Source organism: Condylostylus longicornis, unplaced genomic scaffold, assembly GCF_029603195.1.
Source record: "Condylostylus longicornis isolate FDR11 unplaced genomic scaffold, ASM2960319v2 ptg000072l, whole genome shotgun sequence".
In the NCBI taxonomy this organism is placed as follows: domain Eukaryota; kingdom Metazoa; phylum Arthropoda; class Insecta; order Diptera; family Dolichopodidae; genus Condylostylus; species Condylostylus longicornis.
The window spans coordinates 3,269,457-3,288,003 of record NW_026578040.1 but is presented as its reverse complement, the minus strand read 5'-3'; the positions used below and the strand labels follow the sequence as shown (position 1 = coordinate 3,288,003).

General features: G+C 25.9%; 3 protein-coding genes across 3 annotated transcripts in view; 2 read left to right on the top strand and 1 right to left on the bottom strand.

Moving 5' to 3' along the window:
• Nucleotides 1-7,035, top strand: part of LOC129612381 (uncharacterized) — a 165,775-nt gene extending 158,740 nt beyond the window's left edge. The window contains exons 18-19 of the mRNA XM_055525941.1: nt 411-1,259; nt 4,616-7,035. Coding sequence (XP_055381916.1) covers nt 411-1,259; nt 4,616-5,808 — 2,042 coding nt within the window. The 3' untranslated portion in view covers nt 5,809-7,035. The remainder of the gene's footprint in view (nt 1-410; nt 1,260-4,615) is intronic.
• A 2,612-nt stretch (nt 7,036-9,647) lies between these two features.
• Nucleotides 9,648-11,095, bottom strand: LOC129612470 (N-acetylneuraminate lyase A-like). Its single transcript, XM_055526077.1, has 4 exons — nt 10,901-11,095; nt 10,723-10,799; nt 10,347-10,661; nt 9,648-10,246 (listed from the first exon to the last, which is right to left on the bottom strand). The coding sequence occupies exons 1-4, from the start codon at nt 10,978-10,980 to the stop codon at nt 9,852-9,854; spliced, it is 867 nt and encodes a 288-aa protein (XP_055382052.1). The 5' UTR covers nt 10,981-11,095; the 3' UTR covers nt 9,648-9,851.
• A 2,912-nt stretch (nt 11,096-14,007) lies between these two features.
• LOC129612428 (importin subunit alpha) lies at nt 14,008-16,274 on the top strand. Its single transcript, XM_055526014.1, has 5 exons — nt 14,008-14,223; nt 14,295-14,608; nt 14,756-15,326; nt 15,390-15,537; nt 15,598-16,274. The coding sequence occupies exons 1-5, from the start codon at nt 14,161-14,163 to the stop codon at nt 16,068-16,070; spliced, it is 1,569 nt and encodes a 522-aa protein (XP_055381989.1). The 5' UTR covers nt 14,008-14,160; the 3' UTR covers nt 16,071-16,274.
• Nucleotides 16,275-18,547: the final 2,273 nt, after the last annotated feature.

The following is an 18,547-nucleotide window of genomic DNA, read 5'->3' as shown; positions in this document are numbered from 1 at the left end:
TTTAAAATAAATTTTCATTGTTTTATGTTTTCTTTTATTTTTATTCTACCTTACCGGGTTTTTTTTAATTTACATACAGCTATGTGTGTTTTCATGTAGCTATGTAATAATATCTTTCTTACTGTTATTTTATTTTTTATAATAAATTTTATATAACTTTTCATTTGTTTTCTTATAACTTTTACCGTTATGTATTGTATACATTTCTTATTTTAACATTATAATCAAATGTTAATCCCGCCATATTGCTTTTTTTTCTTTTACTCTTATTTATATTAAAATATATACACACACCCACACCCACAGTTGTAAAATGTTTTATTTAACTTTTTTTTTAATATTATTGTCATTTTTTCATGCTATACATATATTCTACATAACCTTCTTTCTTATTATATTATTCTATATAGTTTATTCAAATGAAAAAGAAAAAGACAACGAAAGTGGTCCTTTACCATTAACAATAATATCAACATCAAGATGTCCTTTAGAAAGAATTCAACAACAACAGCAGCAGCAACATCAACATCAACAACATTCACATCAAACAACAATGACAGGAATTTGTAAAAATATGAATTCAAATAGTGGTAGTGCATTACAACAACCACCGACGTCAACACAAACCTCATCATTAATAACAATAGATGGTAATAATATTAATAATAGTGGTATGTTAGTAGGTGCTGGTGAGACAACACAAACAACAACAACAACAACAATGTCAACTGTAGAAACATATTTAGGCAATGGTAATACAATAATATTGTCAGCAAGTGCTGCCGCTGCGGCCGCTGCTTCTGCTGTTACGAATTCATCTAATGTTACTGCCACTACAAATAATATTAAGAATTGTATTGTTGTTGACAATAAAAAACATGATGGAATTTGCGACATATCTTTACATGAAATGGAAATTCCCTCCAATAATGGTTCATTAAAAACAACCAAAACAACAACTGCTGGAGGATACCATCATCAAAAATTCACAGAACATAATAATTGTAATTCAAAACGCTGCTATTGTGATCCTAATAATATTGGTAATCTAAATACAAATTGTTGTGTTAATGATTGTATAAGATTTAATAGTAATAATGAAATTCTTATAACAACGGGTGATGTTGTTAATACAAGTAATTTATATCATCGTTATATACCAAATCAGAGTGGTACTACTACTGCAACATCGGCAATAGCAGAAAGTCATGAATTTGTTGGTGTTGAAACACTTGATATTTTACAAGGTGTATCACCAGGTAAATACAACTTCAATTTTTTTTGTTTTAAAAAATATTTAAATAATTTTTAATGCTTCTCCACACTGCTACTCATTTTATAAAATTAAAAATTATATTGCTGTTAAATGGCACAATCATGTTATTTACTATAATAAAAGTTTTTTGTTTTTCTAATGTATGAAGTTTCTCACCTCCACTTTGTTAATTACATATATTGTTTTCATTAAATATATTTTAAAAGAATGTTATAATAGTTAACGAGAATATAATAAGCATAATTAAAACATTTATTCATTTACTTTACTATAAATAAATTTTGAACTTTTTCATTTAAATTTACAGAAACGATAAAATTAAAATTAATTCTATACATGGAAAATTTACATGATTTAATTTTCAACCACAAAAACATTTTACAAATTCATTATTAAAATTTACTGAAAATTACAGAGTTGTCATTATGAAACTCATGTAGCATATTATCTCCGATTCAGTTTGATAAAAAGCCATAATTACATATTAACATAACGTGATTGTCAAGTATAAGTAGATATACAAAATTTGTTATACTCTAATTTGATTTAATTTCTTATTTTCCACTTCAACCGCTACAGTTGTTCATTTTGGTTGTCAGAATATTGAAATATCATTATGCAATAGTTAATCATTCAGAGGTTTTTTGAAGAAATAAATTACAGGGTTTGCATACTTAATTCCTTTCCTTTTTTAATTCTTATAAAAGTACGAGGGTCACTATTTATATTTCGGGTCCTGGCAATACTAGTGCTGCCAGGTGCAATCTGACACTTCCATTGGAAAGTTTGACATTTTTTAAGACAACTTCACTCAGAACGTTTTGTCATTCGAGCGCGAATTGTTTTGTTTACAGTGACTTGAAAAATTCATCTCGGTCAAAAAATGGAATTGTCCCGTGAAAATTTTCGTGCGATGATACTCGTATAACTACCAGTATGATAAAAGAACTTCTATTTGCGCTGCTCACACTGAATAATCAATCATATTCCATTACTCTTATTTTATTTAAAATTCTCTTAAGAACATACAATATTTCCCTCAATACTCAGGTATAACTACACAAAAATATGTATATCTACGTATGTAACATTATATTTTCTATAAGTATTATCTCCCCTTTTTGTAAACATTTTATATTCTATTTAATATTACGTACGTAATTTTATACGAATTTCTTTAGCTAGAAAGTATGTATTCTTAAATTTATACATAAATGTAAAATAAATTGTATTCAAGCCCCATGGTTTGTAAAATACTACATTCCCCTGGAACAAGTGGAAACGCTTTTTCGAAAAAAAGTTCTTTGGTAAATTTTTATCATTTATATATCAAAATTTATTAAAATAATTTCGTACCTTTGAATTAAAGCAAAAATTAAAAGACGTTTTAAAATAGCAGTCGAATTCGACCGCTGAGATATTCTAACAATATTATGTAAGAATGTTAATTAAAAATAAGATCATGAAAATTTAAATTTCGCTATAGTTTTTAGAGACGATAATTTGGAAGGGAATTGAGAAAGGCGGGATTAAAAAAAAAAGAATTTGTAATGATGGTTATTTCATTGTTAAACAGTTGGTTTGCCTATATGTTTTTAGCAACCATAATTGTTAGAAAAGCAAATCACTATTTATCTGTATTTGCAGAACTTAAATGTCTGTTTTCCGATATAACAAATTGTCAAAAAAATGGTAACTGTAAGCACTTTGTAGGACTGCAACTTTTAAAGAAAGCGAGGTAGGAAAATTTTCTGTTACGGCTCTTTCTACTTGTGTATACTATTCCAACTTTCTATCGCAAAAGGTGTTGAAGTTTTGTAAACTGAAAGCATGAAATGGTGATCGAACAAGCAAAGCGAAACTAATGAGCACATTTTTCCTAATTTATATATGCTAGTATCTACATATATGTATATGTGCATATTAATATAATATGTATGATATTATATTAATATGCACATATTTTCGAGGTATATATTATGTTTTACACCTCACTTTTACCCAAAATCAGGAAAATTTGTACATGTATAAGTGAATGTACATATAAATATCATATGTGTATATTTATATAATCATATATGATAGCAACCTGCAGTAATAACGGTACCCAAAAAAAGTAAAATACTTTCATAATAATAAAATTGGAAAAACAAAAACCTTTATTACAATATTACGTTCTTATGCACATATATATATAACTTAAATGCATGTAATATATTCGTATGTGCCGCTGTATATAAACCGTCATAATATCCCAGTTTAAATGAATTTGTAATTAAAGATTTTTACTCTTAAAACAATATAACATATTATAACGAATATTAAGGTGGTTTTATGTACATATCTATATATAGAACGTTACTTAGAACAGTTTTAATGATATTTTGCTGGTTTTGCACTTGCTTTCTACCATGTATCGCGATATTTCATTTTATTAATTTCATTCTTTTTTTAACCATAAATGTTTATTAGTTTTAATATTTTTAAAATCTTGTTCTTTTCAAATTTCATTAAGATTATAATAATATGTACAAAAGCTATTATCATAATCAACTTGTTACAAAACATAACACAGTAATGAACCTAATAATCAACATATTTAGACATATTCTTAAAAAATATTGTTTTAAAGTAAAATTAAAAGCATTTCCAAAGACATGCAACAGTTTCAATTTCTTTCACATTTCAAAAGTACAACATTTTACGATTAGGTGTTATTTCACTCTTGCCGTTTGTTAACCAAACTGCTATAGGGTTTAAGATAGAAAGCTGAAGTTTTCTATGCAAATAGCTTATTACTTTTAAAAAAATTGTTCTCTCCACTTCCTCTCAAAAGCATAGAATTGGCTTTTTTGATAATTTATTATATCGTCTTGCTTCTTCTTGATCTGTAGAGACAAAACTTGCGATGAAAAATGATAGTTGAAATTAACTGTTTTCTTAAAGCTAATTTTTTCAAGCTATTTTCCACATCGTTTAAGACTTTCAGTCAACTTCAAAAGTCAACAAACTTATTTTTACCTCGCTCCCTTTCTTTATATATTTTCAAATTTTTATAAAAGCAAAAAACTTAAGGTTTTTGGAAATAGCTTCTCAGAAAAAGAAACATCATTTTCCGTTATAAGTGTCTTAATTAGTCATCGAATTCGAATGTTATATTAATGCTTTGATAATTTTACTAGCTGCACAAATAATATTGTTGTTTTATGAAATTTTTGTAGTTTTATGTAGTTACTTTAAGTATGGAATTAAATGTAAAAGTTTTTTACCACATTTTGCAATTTGAACTTACAATAAACTTAATAATCAAAAAAAATATCATTCTTTTTATTATTTCAGATAGTATAATTGGTATTCGAGCAAGTAAAATATTAAGCACAACGTCATCTTCGACAAACGGGCCTAATATTAATCATCAACAACAACAATACTCTCATAATCATCAAGCCTCATCATCATCATCATATGTAGATTCGACACATAATCAAATAACATCATCATTAAAAAAGCATTCAACTGACGGCAGTGGAATTATGAATGCATCAACAACAATAACATCTTCAGTTAAAACACAAACACCAAAATCACAAAAACGTGTAACAATTGTAGAAGAACCAAAACAGTCATTAAATAATAATAACAGTAATATACCATCATCAATATTACAACATCATCATTATAAAGTTCAACAACAACAGCAACAACATCAATCATCAACAAATTTAATTTTAGTAACAGGAATAGGTCCAACATCATCAACATTACCTACAAGTGGTGGTCTATCTGAAACAACGTCAAATATCATTTCTTTACCACCTATTATAACAATTACCTCAACATCATCTATAGATGATAGCAGTAATAACAGTTGTAGTAATAGTAATATAAATAGTAGTAATGCAGATCCAACAAGTGGAGCAACAACATATTCCAATAAACTAATAGGATTAGGAAAAGGAATTTCGGGATCAACATCAGGAACAATTATACAACATCAACATTCATCACAAAACTCTTGTAATAATAATAATATTAATAAATCTAGTACAAACATTAATAATATTAATAGTAATAGTGATAATATAATTATTGGTAATAGTAGTGGTGGTAATAATGGTGGCAATAATATTAATACAACAGATAATATTGATATTATTAACGATGATGATAATGATGGTAGCATGTTAGATAGAATAACACACGATTTAGATTATTTATTAAATCGTACAACAGAAGTTCCATCTATTACAACAAATAATTCAACAATCCGTCGTATGAGTAGTGGTAGTAGCAGTGCTGGTAGCGCTAGTGGTAGTGAAATAATTGTCATGATACAAACTGGTGTTAATTGTCCTATAAATAGCGGTATAAATAGTGGTAATAATGATGATGTTATACCACCTCCACCTTTACCACCATCTACTTTACCACCAGTTGAAAATATACCACCGTCATCATCAACAAATCAACATTGCCGTAGTAGTAATATTATTCATCATGATGTTATTATTGAAGAATCAGAACAAGAATAGAAATTTTTTTATTTATAATTAAGTATATTACGAGTATAAGATTGCATAAATATAAGACCTATTTACGTGTATATATATATATATATATATATATATATACGTAAATGCAGTTGGTATATTTATATACAGACGTAAGTAATAAATATAAACAATATACATTAATGTATGTATATAACACAGTGTATGCATTTTTCCCTTTATAACTTGTTTATAGTAAGCCATGAAAGAGCACCAAATTTGAAGACAATTTTTTCTCTTATTTTTCTATTAAATTGTATAAAAATTTAATAGAAAAAGATTACTTTTGTATCGAAATCTATTAATTTTCTTCAGTTGCTTAAATTATAAATATTAATTGGTAATAGGAAATTACAGCATCGAATCCTGTTAAATATTAAAATTTGCAACTCTCCACATATAAAATTACATTACAATCGTTGAATTCCTAAGAACAGATGACCACATTTCAAGGATATGCTGTATAGGCACGTTATATAGTTATACATAACAATATAAAAATTTCCTTATTCTTAGCATAAAGAATAATTTTTTTGGCATTTTCCATTATTATTTTCAATTTCAGTCTTTTTATTTTAATTGAAAACAAATTAAACCTAATTTAAAATTAATTTTCAATTCTTGCTATGCTGAATGAATTTACTTGAGTTTCAAAAGGTTTTACAAAAATCTAAAAATTTATTATTGCAAACCAATTTATACGAAAAAAAAATAATTATAAAATGTAAATTTTTACAAATTAGCTCGTTAAGTTTTTAAAATAGACACCCCAAAAGTACTTAAAATCAACTTTTGTTTTTCTCCTAAAAACTTTGCCGAAAATTTTTTTAAAATTTTAAAAACATTTCATGTACGTCATAAAAACTGGTAAATCCTTAATGCAGAAAAAACATACATAGAAAATAAAAACACTACCAGCAACGAATAACCTTAAAAAACTTGAAATTTGTATGAAAGTTTTTGCAATATAATTTAAAATTTAAATACATACATACATAATATGCATATTTAAAGTTGACTGTAAAATTATTTAAATAAAGATAAACTTAATTTAAGCAGGAAAATGAAAAAAAGGTAAAATGAAAAATGAGACTATTAAATTATTATTGTTAGAATAAATTCTAAATAAATTTTATATAGGATTAAACAAAATATAAATATTATTAAATATAATGGTAATTAAAATAGTATAAACAAGAAAAATCTGTACATTCCATAGTGATTACTGATTATTAATAAATATTGATTTTTTTTTTATAGAATTTAATAAAACCTTAATTTATAAGATAATAATTAATTTATATATGTATATTTCATTACATGCAAAATATTCATAGTTAGATTATAAAGTATAATTAATTTAATTAAAATAGAAATTTGTATACATCCCTTTAAATATTATTATAATATTCAACCAGAAAGAATTAAAAAAAAATTGTATTTTTAAGTTATAAAATTAGAAAAATTAGAAATAATAAAACAACAATGAAAAAATAAAAATAAGAAAAACATCTTTTTAAAAATAAATAAAAAAAAAATAAATTATTATTATTATAAAAAGTGAACAAAAATATTAATTTAGTAAAAATCATAAAAAAATATATTATATAAAAAAAATCTATTTCTCTGTTTTCAAAGAAAGAAATATAAAAATATTTGAAATTTAATTTTTTTGTAGTTTTTTTTCATTTTTTAAAAGGCAAAAAGTAAAGCAACTAAATCTTTAAACACCGTTACACATCATTTTTGCTTATATTATAACGTAATAAATCTATTTTCTGTCATAAAAGTTAGCAAAAAGTGCAAAAAACTGAGCACCTTTTCAAATTGAAATATTATTTTTATTGCTTGAATTAATAAAGTTGGGTCAAACCAATGGTTTGTATTGTAGCACTTTTCCCTTCAACAAATGAAAATTTTGCTTTTAAATACAGTCTATGTAGTCTATGTACCTATCACACTATTAAAATTATTTTCATTCATATACAAAACTATTTCTAGGGTTGCATATATTTAGGATGAATGATTTATGCAGTCTTTGAAATAAAGCAAAAATTAATATAAAGTGGGGTTAACATAATGCTCGATTTTAAGGTTTAATTTTGTGAGTTAAGAAAAATAATTATATTTTTTAATTTCATGGAATTTACCGTTAACTTTTTGCGTTAATAGAAATTTGAAAAAGCTTGCGGTTTCGGAAATATAAGGTGTTAAAAATTCAAATTTTACAAATTTCAAGAGGCGATAACTTGAGAGGGGGTGGAGATGGGAAAAAATTTTCTTCTAGCGAAATGAACTATTTGATAATGTCTAAAAGCTCCTAAAATTTCAAGCTTCTACAGGCTGTAGTTTGGAAAAAAAACGACATCAAAAATTTGCAAAAAAAGGACTTTAGATAACGGTAAATTTGAACGGCCATTTTATTTTTCTAAAGTTCAAATATAGTATGCCGCGCTAGGGGAAGCAAGCCGCTGCTTTTCTGCGTTTGCAAAATTTCAAAAATGCTTATGGTTTCATTGCAACAAATAGTTAAAAAAGGCCATTTTTAGGGTTTTGGGGGGGTATAACTTTTAGAGGGGAGGAGATAGGTAAAAATTTTGTTCTACGGAAATAAGTTTCTAGTAAAGATCTATGTACATATAAAATTTCAGCTTTCTATCTTCAAGGGTGTAGAAGTTTTGTAAACAGACACACGGACAGACGGACGGACGGACGGACGGACGGACGGACAGACGGACGGACGGACGGACGGACGGACGGACGGACGGACGGACGGACGGACAGAGTGAAACTAATAAGCACTTTTTTTCAAAAAATTTTTGGAAAAGTGCTAAAAATAGACCTTTTGCAAGCAATAACAGGTATTTATACCCGACGAACCTGAAACTTCGGAACACAGCGTTAAAAATAATCTCGAAGAAATTGTGTTAAATTTTAAATTTCAAGTCATACACTATATTACGGCTAGTACCTCAAAGCTGTTTAATTATTTTAACAGTTTATTCAGTTGAGCTTTACAATAATCAATAGTAACATATAAAGTTTAATAATATATTATATTGCAATATAATTATATAAAAAATGATTAAAAATTAAAATGTTTCAAACCGGTTTTAAATACACAAACATGTTATATTTATTAACATGCATTATAGCTATCGAAATGAGGTAATGTATAGAAAAAGAAGAATAAAAACAAATTTAAATTCTAATCTAATACTCAAAGAGGCAGATTCCTTCTGAATAACATAAAGATTATTAAAGTATAATAATATTTCAACTTTATACCATAACGAAATATATTCATATTTAAGGGCAAATTACTTTTAACGGAGCAAATTCCTACATTGTTTCAAGAGCAAGTAAAAAGTTTTAAGTACCTTCATATGCATATAGAATAGAAATTTTAACTGCAAACTTTATTACAAACATTACAAAAAAATGAGAATGAATTGAGTTTGTAAATATGGTTTATATTGTGTTTCAATTTTGATATTGTCGATTGGACGCCAAACAAAGAGGTTTAACTTTACAGAAAAGTTTAACATTTAAAAAAAAAACAATAAACTTTCAAAAATTTTAAATTTTTTTAAATAGTTGCTGTTATTGAGTTAAGCTATAGCAAATTTTCGCTCTTTATATTTAAGGCTAACAAATTTAAACGTTTGTTAAATAAATTGAGTATTACATTGCCCCTTATGCCACTCTTAATTTTCCTTATATACCTATTTTATGTATTTAAATCTCGAAATATTTAAAATTATTTAAATAAGATTAAATACTATAATTAAATTTATTTGCAACTATAAAACAACGAAAAAATCATTATAATGAAGTTTATTATTAAACAATTTATTATATAAAATGAAAAATACATTTTAGTAAACACATATACATACACATATTTATGTATAAAATCTTATAAAAACAAATTTTAGAAAATTACATATTATGGGAAATTTTTAGACACAAAAAATATTTGGACTTCCGATAATTTTTTTTTAATTTTGTGGTTACAAATTATTTTAATCAATAATTCTTACTGGCCCTGCATTTATTTTTCTTTCTATATTGAAAATTTTCTTCATAGATGGTACCCATTCACCACCACCAATTTGTAAAGTATGTTTAACAAAATCAGTTAATTCTTTTTGTAATCTTTGTGCTTCTTTTATTTGACCTTTTGACATTGCATTCATAATTTGTACAGCCAACTCGGGTCTAATATTTAATGTTGTCATAATGGCAGAATCAAAACCTAATGTTAAAGCACCAGATAATATGGTATCAGCTCCTAAAAATACTGAACGCCCTTCCTTTAAGCAATCACTACCTTGATCTAAATCACCAGAAGTATATTTAAGTCCAACAAAATTTACTATATTTTTTTCAGCGGATTCACAAAATGTTGGCATATGCACTAAAAATAATAATAAAAAAGTAAGTATGCAAACCGAGAGATAAGAAAAGATAAAATAATTTTAATCATATATATATAAAATAAAAAAATAAAAAATTACAATTTAAACCAGTAAACATCGGTATATGATAATAGAGTATAGGGATATTTGAACAATATCTTGCAATGTTTTGCAAATATAAAACTAAATGATCAACTGTTTTTGGTTTAAAATATAAATCAGGTAAACAAAGAATGGCATCAACTTTGATTGATTCAGCATGTTTAGCCAAATCTATAACATCAGGTAGTGGCGCACCCCCAATTTGTACCATCAATGTTAAACCAAGTTTCTGACAACATTTTTTCCAGGCTTCTGTAACAAGTTTACGTTCCTTAACTGACATAACTGGACCTTCACCTGTTGTTCCATTCACTAAAATTGCAAATAATGTTTAAGCGCTACTAAGAGAAAATTAAAAATAAAACATTTTTACCTAGAACACCTTTAATTCCATTTTTACTTAAAAATTCTGCATAATCTGCAATGCTATCAGTATTTACTGACCTATCACTAATTTTAAAAAAACAAATTATATCACACAAATTTAAGTAAACAATGATGCTTATTTTTTTTTTTCTTTATTTTTTTGGAATAATATTCATAATACCTACACATCATCATTGAAAAACGTGAAAACAGGAGCCATTAAACCTTTAAAATTAAATTTTATTCGATAAGCCATTTCGATCATTAAATTTAATAAACAATAAAATAATACAGAATATTTTAAAAACAAAGTTATTTTCAACGAATTCAAATGCTTGTAAAATGCGTTTATGCTACGTGAATGTGAGCAACAAACTGTTCAAAATCATTCCCAAAAACAGAGTAATGCTTATCACTAACAAAACAAGTATTTTATTTCTAAGATAATAATAATATAATTCAATAAAGCACAGTTGGGACATTTAAAAGTTGAAAAAGTATCAAAACTCGTATATAAAAATATTTACACACCATAAATTTATTTAAATTTTTTTTAAATTTCTACGTACAAATAAATGTTTATTTGAGAGATAGATGAAGAGACATGAGTGCTGCAAAACTGAAATTTTTAGGCGATTTAACTCATGCACGTTCGTCTTGAACCCTCTTTCTATTTGTGTGCTGCTGAAACGACAGACATAAAATTGAACGAGTTAGAAAAATAGCATAAAGGAATTAAATACCTACCTTTTCATTGACCATATTGCAATTGAGCAATATAAGCTTTGTATGTATAATAATAGTATTATACTAACGTCTTTAGCTTGAGAAAATTTCGAAAAGTATATACTCTATAGATATTAATTTGTTCTACCAAGCAAAAAAACGGGAAGTTAGCCTTTGAAAGCACCTTCTCAAAAATACTTTCTCAAAAATTTCAAATATTCTTAACTCCTATTAGAAGGAATTACTGAAGGTTTTAGTTACAAAACTAACTCTAAAAGACGATACAACAATTTTAATTTTATTTTAAAAAGTTAACCTCTACTCAATTTGAATAAGCCATTTTGTGAGGGTTTAATTGATTTTAACTTTAAGACAAACAAAGATATTGACAATTTAATTTTTATATTTAATTTACATAAATTAAGAAGTGATTGCAAATGTTTGTTTTGATTTTAACAATAAAATTTCCATTTTTATTTTCTTGAATTAAAATGCCAATGATTTAGAGTTAAACCAAATTAAATGTAACACATTTGATACATTAAATATAACAGTTTCTATTCTTAATATTATGTATTAATGTTAATATATAACATACCTATGCATATAGATACGCATATAATACGTACGTAAGTAGTTAAGCCATAAAAACTTTGACCTCTATTTTTGGAAGTAACCTTTAATTTTTTCCAAAAATCAATATTCCACACAATACGTTTGGTGAATATCTAAAAGAATCTTTATACACAAAAATATCACATTCTACTATAAAAAAATAATCAATCCTAAATGTATGCAAAAATGTATAAAAAAATTTTTTGTAACTAAAGTAAGCGCCATCTCAATGTAAATATTTAATTACTTTCATTAAAGCACTATAATATGAAATTGTCACATCTTAAAAGTTAAGATTTCACACTTTATTATAACTAAAATTTTGACAGCTGTTATATATTTTACTTTATTAAGTTTTATTTACATGCTTTAATTTTTGTGAACATCACAGGTCCAAAACCATCTAACTAAAAACTAAGTAAATTGAAAATCACATCAGATTCGATCTAATTTTGTAGGTGATAAATGTTGTGCTTAATAATTTATAGACCTTGACTTGTGCCAACTTTACAATAAAAATATATTTAAAAAATTTTTTAATTGGCTACTCAAAACATTCAGTTATCCGCACAGATTCTAAAGATTGAATTTAAAATTTTGTAAAAATCGAATAATAATACCAAAGTATTTTATATAATATATTTTACTTTTGCATTGATATTTATCTATGCAAAAAGCAAAATTTTTCCAAAAATAACATACATACATTTTTAACCTTTACATTAAATTACGTCAATATCCTATTTAAAAAAAAAAATTTCTTAATATGGAAAACAACGCACAACGAAATGAAAGTACTACAAAAAGTTTATAATAAAAAATGTTACATGGATAATTATTCTTATAAACTCTAATTATTGTTCAAAAAACATTAAAGGAGCACAACAAAACCTAAACCTAACAAAAAACAAAAAAAAATTATATTGACGCAATTATGCACACAGATATAAAATATATGGGGATATTAATACTGCGACAATTAATAAACTTTGTGTGTTTAAGATTCATTGAGTAAGGTTAATTTGTCATACAGCATCTCTCGTTCTTACATCTCTTGTTTAATACATAATCTTATAATATAAGAAATGATATAAAATTATTATAAGTGTATGAAACGACATACTGTAGTGTCAACACAAACTAACTTCATATTATTCTACTAATAATAATAATAATAAACTTCAATTGGAAATAGTAAAGGTGAATTCAATGGTAGATTTTTACTTTTAATGATCTCATTTCTCATCGTTTCGTCTGAAAGTGATGAACTTAGTTTTTTGATATTAGTCTACTCCATTTTAAAAAAAATTGAAAGAAATTATCTTACGTCATTTTTTGAAGTATAAAATGAAATTTTCAAAAACGTCTGTGCTAAAGTTAAAAATTGATTCAACTTCTTCAGACGGAGAAAAATAGCCGTGCAGAAAATATAGAAATTGAAAGAAATTCAGTTTTCGTGTATATGCGCACATAAAAATCAAAAATATCATCCTTGCATTCATAAATTGCATTTATGTTTTACCGCATTTATTGTAAATTTCATTTATATAATAAATTGATTTGTAAATTGTAACAAAAATTTAAGTCATGCTGAATCAAAAGCTATTTTAAACTCACACAATACAATAAAAAATCACTGCTTACAATATTTAAAAAAAAATTTGGATATTCTGAGCAATCATTTGAAAATTATTATAATAAAAATTCGAAAAATATCCAAAAAGTCAAAATGTTTTTTAAAATTGTTAAAAAACATACGTACATTTTGATTAAATGGTATAAACACAGGTTAAACTTTCTAAGAAGATCTTTTCAATATTCTTGACAGTCAGGACGGTCACACTGATCGAATGTCAGATTTGTAGATTTTTTGTTTCATCTTGGAGAATATTTAAGAAATTTAATTTGAATTTAGAAATTCTAACTGATCATTTTATTGAAGACTGTTGGAGAGAGCAATAAGGCATCTTTTATTTTGTATAGTTCTTTCAATTTTGTGATTTTACCACCGAACTCTTCAATATTTTTGCCGTTTTTAAATTTTTTATATAAATATACCCTACGTACATATTACACTAAAACTTGAGTTAATTTAAAAATCAAAATGTCTGAAAATAGTACAAATTCAAGAATTCAATTATATAAAAATTCATCTAAAGGAAGGGAGGTAAGTGAAATTTCGCGCCCATCTCGTAGACAAAGAAAATTTGATTATATTTTCCGTTTTTTAATGTAAAGGAATTGAGAAATCGCCGCCATGAATTTACAGTTGAGCTTCGTAAAAACAAAAAAGATGATCAATTATTCAAAAGAAGGAATATAAATGAGGAGGAAGTTACTTCTCCCCTTAAAGATCATAATGGACAATCTCCTGTTCAAATGAGCATTGAGGAAATTGTATCGGCTATGAATAGCAATGAAACAGAACGTCAATATAATGGAACACAAGCTGCAAGGAAAATGTTAAGTAGGGAGAGAAATCCGCCTATTGATTTACTCATTGGGCATGGAATAGTTCCCATATGTGTTAAATTCTTGAAATGTTTTGACAAGTAAGTTGTGGTTTATACCTAGTAGCAATTGCTATGCATACTATTGCCTTAGTATTTTATTTTTCAAATATATATTAAGATTAACATTAAAAGAGTCATATTAAATATATATTAATACAATAAATTAATTGCTTGCAAAATCTATAGCCCGCTTTTGCAATTTGAAGCAGCATGGGCACTTACAAATATTGCGTCTGGAACTTCGGAACAAACACGTACTGTAATTGAGGCTGACGCAGTCCCAAGGTTTATTTCGCTACTTCAGTCTCCAGTACTGAATGTTTCGGAACAAGCTGTATGGGCTCTTGGGAATATAGCTGGTGACGGTGCTACAGCAAGAGATATTGTACTAAACCACAATGCCGTAGAGGGCTTATTAGCATTAATTAACACTGAAACTCCATTATCATTTTTAAGAAATATAGTTTGGTTAATGTCAAATCTATGCAGAAATAAAAATCCATCTCCGCCATTTGATCAAATTAAATTATTGTTACCAGTTTTATCTCATTTATTGCATAATGGTGATTTTCAAGTTTTATCTGATACCTGTTGGGCTATATCGTATGTAACCGACGATGAGAATAACAAAATACAAGCTGTTATTGACACTAATGCGGTACCAAAATTGGTTGAGTTATTGGATATAAATGAACCGAACGTAATAGTGCCTGCCTTAAGAAGTGTCGGCAATATTGTAACTGGTTCTGATCAACAGGTTTCTATTTATATAATTTAATATTTTATCAATAAGTATTAATTTATTTCTTTATAAATATAGACAGATACTGTAATTGCCGCTGGCGGCCTTGAAAAATTGGGAAGACTCTTGCAATCTAATAAACAAAATATTGTCAAAGAAGCAGCATGGACAATAAGTAACATAACAGCTGGGAATCAGAAGCAAATTCAAGCTGTAATTGATGCTGGTATGTGTGTATTCTTAAAATTAGAAACATAAACCAATTACAAAAAATAATGTCTTACAGGTATTTTCGTCCACATTCGAAATGTACTTGAAAAAGGTGACTTCAGGGCTCAAAAAGAAGCAGCTTGGGCAGTTACAAACACCACAACTTCTGGAACTGCTGAACAAATAATTGATCTCATTGAGAAATATAATATTTTGTTGCCATTTTGTAATTTATTAGAGTCAAAAGATCCTAAAACAATAAAAGTAGTTTTGACAGGTTTAACAAACTTATTTATGTTAGCTGAAAAATTAGGCGGAACCGAAAATCTGTGCTTATTAATTGAAGAAAATCAAGGTCTTGACAAATTGGAAAAATTACAAAATCATGAAAATGAGGAAATTTATAAGAAAGCTTATGCTCTAATTGATACATACTTCGGGGATGTAAGTGATGAAGTAGAACAAGCATTAAAACCCAAGGAAGCCGAAGGAAATTTTGAATTTTCCGCACAAACAGCAAATAATCCTAAAGGTGGCTTTTCATTTTGAATGAGACGTTCAAGTCTGATTTATTTAAATAGAACAAAATTTACATATTTTATTAAAATTTGAAAATCATTGCTTATCATTATACATATTTAAAAGTTTCATTTACTGTTTTCATTTATTACTTGATCTAATTATTAAATTAAAAAAGTTTTATAAAATTTATGTATAATTATATAATTTTTTTCAATAAATTGTTTTTAGATTTTAAAAAACGTTTGTTTTGAACGGAAATTTGGAAAATAATTTAAAATCTCAATAAAACTTATACAAAGTTCCAAAATTATGTGAAATTGTATCCCAGTCTTAAATTATATTTTCTTTAGAGCCATATCTTATTTAGTTAGTGGTTACTTAATGGTTATTTTATACATAATTTATTGTAATTAAACATCTATTTGTAAAAGAGCTTTAAAATCTGTTAGAACGTTCATGTACAATTTTCATTAAAGCATGTGGTATATATTAAAATGTAATGCTTAATGAGTAAAAAAATATAAAATGGTAAAAATCTTAATTATATGTGAGTGAGTCAACAGGCCAATGCACCAGCATAAAAAAGTTCCTATACAAATATTTAAGCCCATTTCGAGTTAATCATAAATGTTAAGTTGAATTGCAAGCAAGCTCATTAAAAATCTATAAACATAGAATTAGCTTTTATTGCTTTTTATGTGTTTACCGAATTATATGTATGTATTAAAAACTGCATCAATAATAGCTATTTTTTCAATGAATAAGTATTCAAATAAAAGTTTTGTTTGCAAAAAAAATTTACAGAAACTTGTTATACCAAAAGAATTTGAAAAAATTAAAAAAATTATGTAAGTACATAAAAATAATAATAGGAAAATTTCTTTATCGCTCAATAATCTTAATTAATATTGATGTTTATAAAAAGAACATAATTTTTTTTCTATAATCGTCCATGTTTTCTTAGAAGCATCGCTTCATATTACGGACAGTTTCTCAATAGAATTAAGGTTTTCAATATAGATGAATTGAAATTTGTAAATTTTTATTGTTTATGGGTTTCAACTGGTAAATATACGAATGAGCCTAGGCATTAAAAAGGGTCAAATTCTTGCTTCAAGTTTTGAACAACCCATGATTATACTGTTTTACAGATTGGTTTTTAAAAATTCGCTTTTGATAGTAAGCTTAAAAAGTGATAATTTTTTTCAAGTTAATTTTACAAGTGAAAACAAAAGAGTATGTATGTATATAAAAAACAAAGAGATTAATGTTTTATTATTCACAGAAAATTGAATTCGAATAACTCGAGCGGAAATAAAAACTTCTTTGATGTTAAATTGTATTGTATATTGTGGTTTATTAAAACTGAAATATCACTAAAAATGAATAGAATTTTAATATGAGGCGGTAAACAGCAATAGTTTAATTCTTCTTTAATCATCAATTATAAATAAACATATATTATGTAAATTATGCATTATCATTCAAAAATTTAATATTTTGGATCAAAAATAAAAACAAAAATATCCCGCAAATGGTTTCTTATTCAGTAATATTCTGTAGCATTTAGTAAACCTTGTCCAATATACGGAAACATTTAATATGTTTAAACTGGAACCGAAAATTTAGTTTTATCGGTATAATTTAACTTTACTGTGTTTATCACTACCATATTTACTGCTGATTAAATAACGAAATCTCCTTATTTTATTATAATTTAATTTTTGAATTATAAGTCAAACATCTAAAAAATTTTTAAAGGATAGCCTAAACGAAAGTTATCTTTTGTGTCCTTTCTCATAATATACCCATAGATGAACATACCATTTTAAATCTGTAATATATATGTATATAGTTTCCATTGTAGGAATTTTAAAATTGCGATTTTATTTTGAATTTGGGAATATTTAACCACAATTGCGTTTGTGCAATTTATTCCTGAAAATATTTTTTAATTGCCAATTTTTATTTTAAATTTACTTACACAGAACATTCATAATTGTAGTTTCGAACAATATTTTTATTATCCTTTTAACGCAAAAACAGTCCTACCTCAATGGGGACAATAAATTTTTCAACTGATTTCATTTTCAAAATACATTTGTATTTTATTTTATTTGACTTTAAAATAACCTAGAAAATTAAATTTGAAATATGTAAAGGTATTTATTCCTTTCTCAAGAGATACGTAAAATCCTATACGGCGAATTCTAACTCTAAGAAATTATGAAAGGACTTTTACTCTTTAAAAAAAACATGCGCATTAATTTTATTTTAAAATCCACAAGTCTCCAAAATATGTAAAAAGCAAATTAAATTTCCTCTCAACGAAATTTCTGGGAAATTCATATTTTCAGTAAAATATCCTTAAAAAGGATTTTCCTTTTTCTGACAAGTGGAGACAATAGATTTGAAATGTTTTTATATTAAAATTTTTTATTTTATGATTCGTAAGGATATAAGTACCTACATATGAATATCAACATTACCCAAATTACAATTAT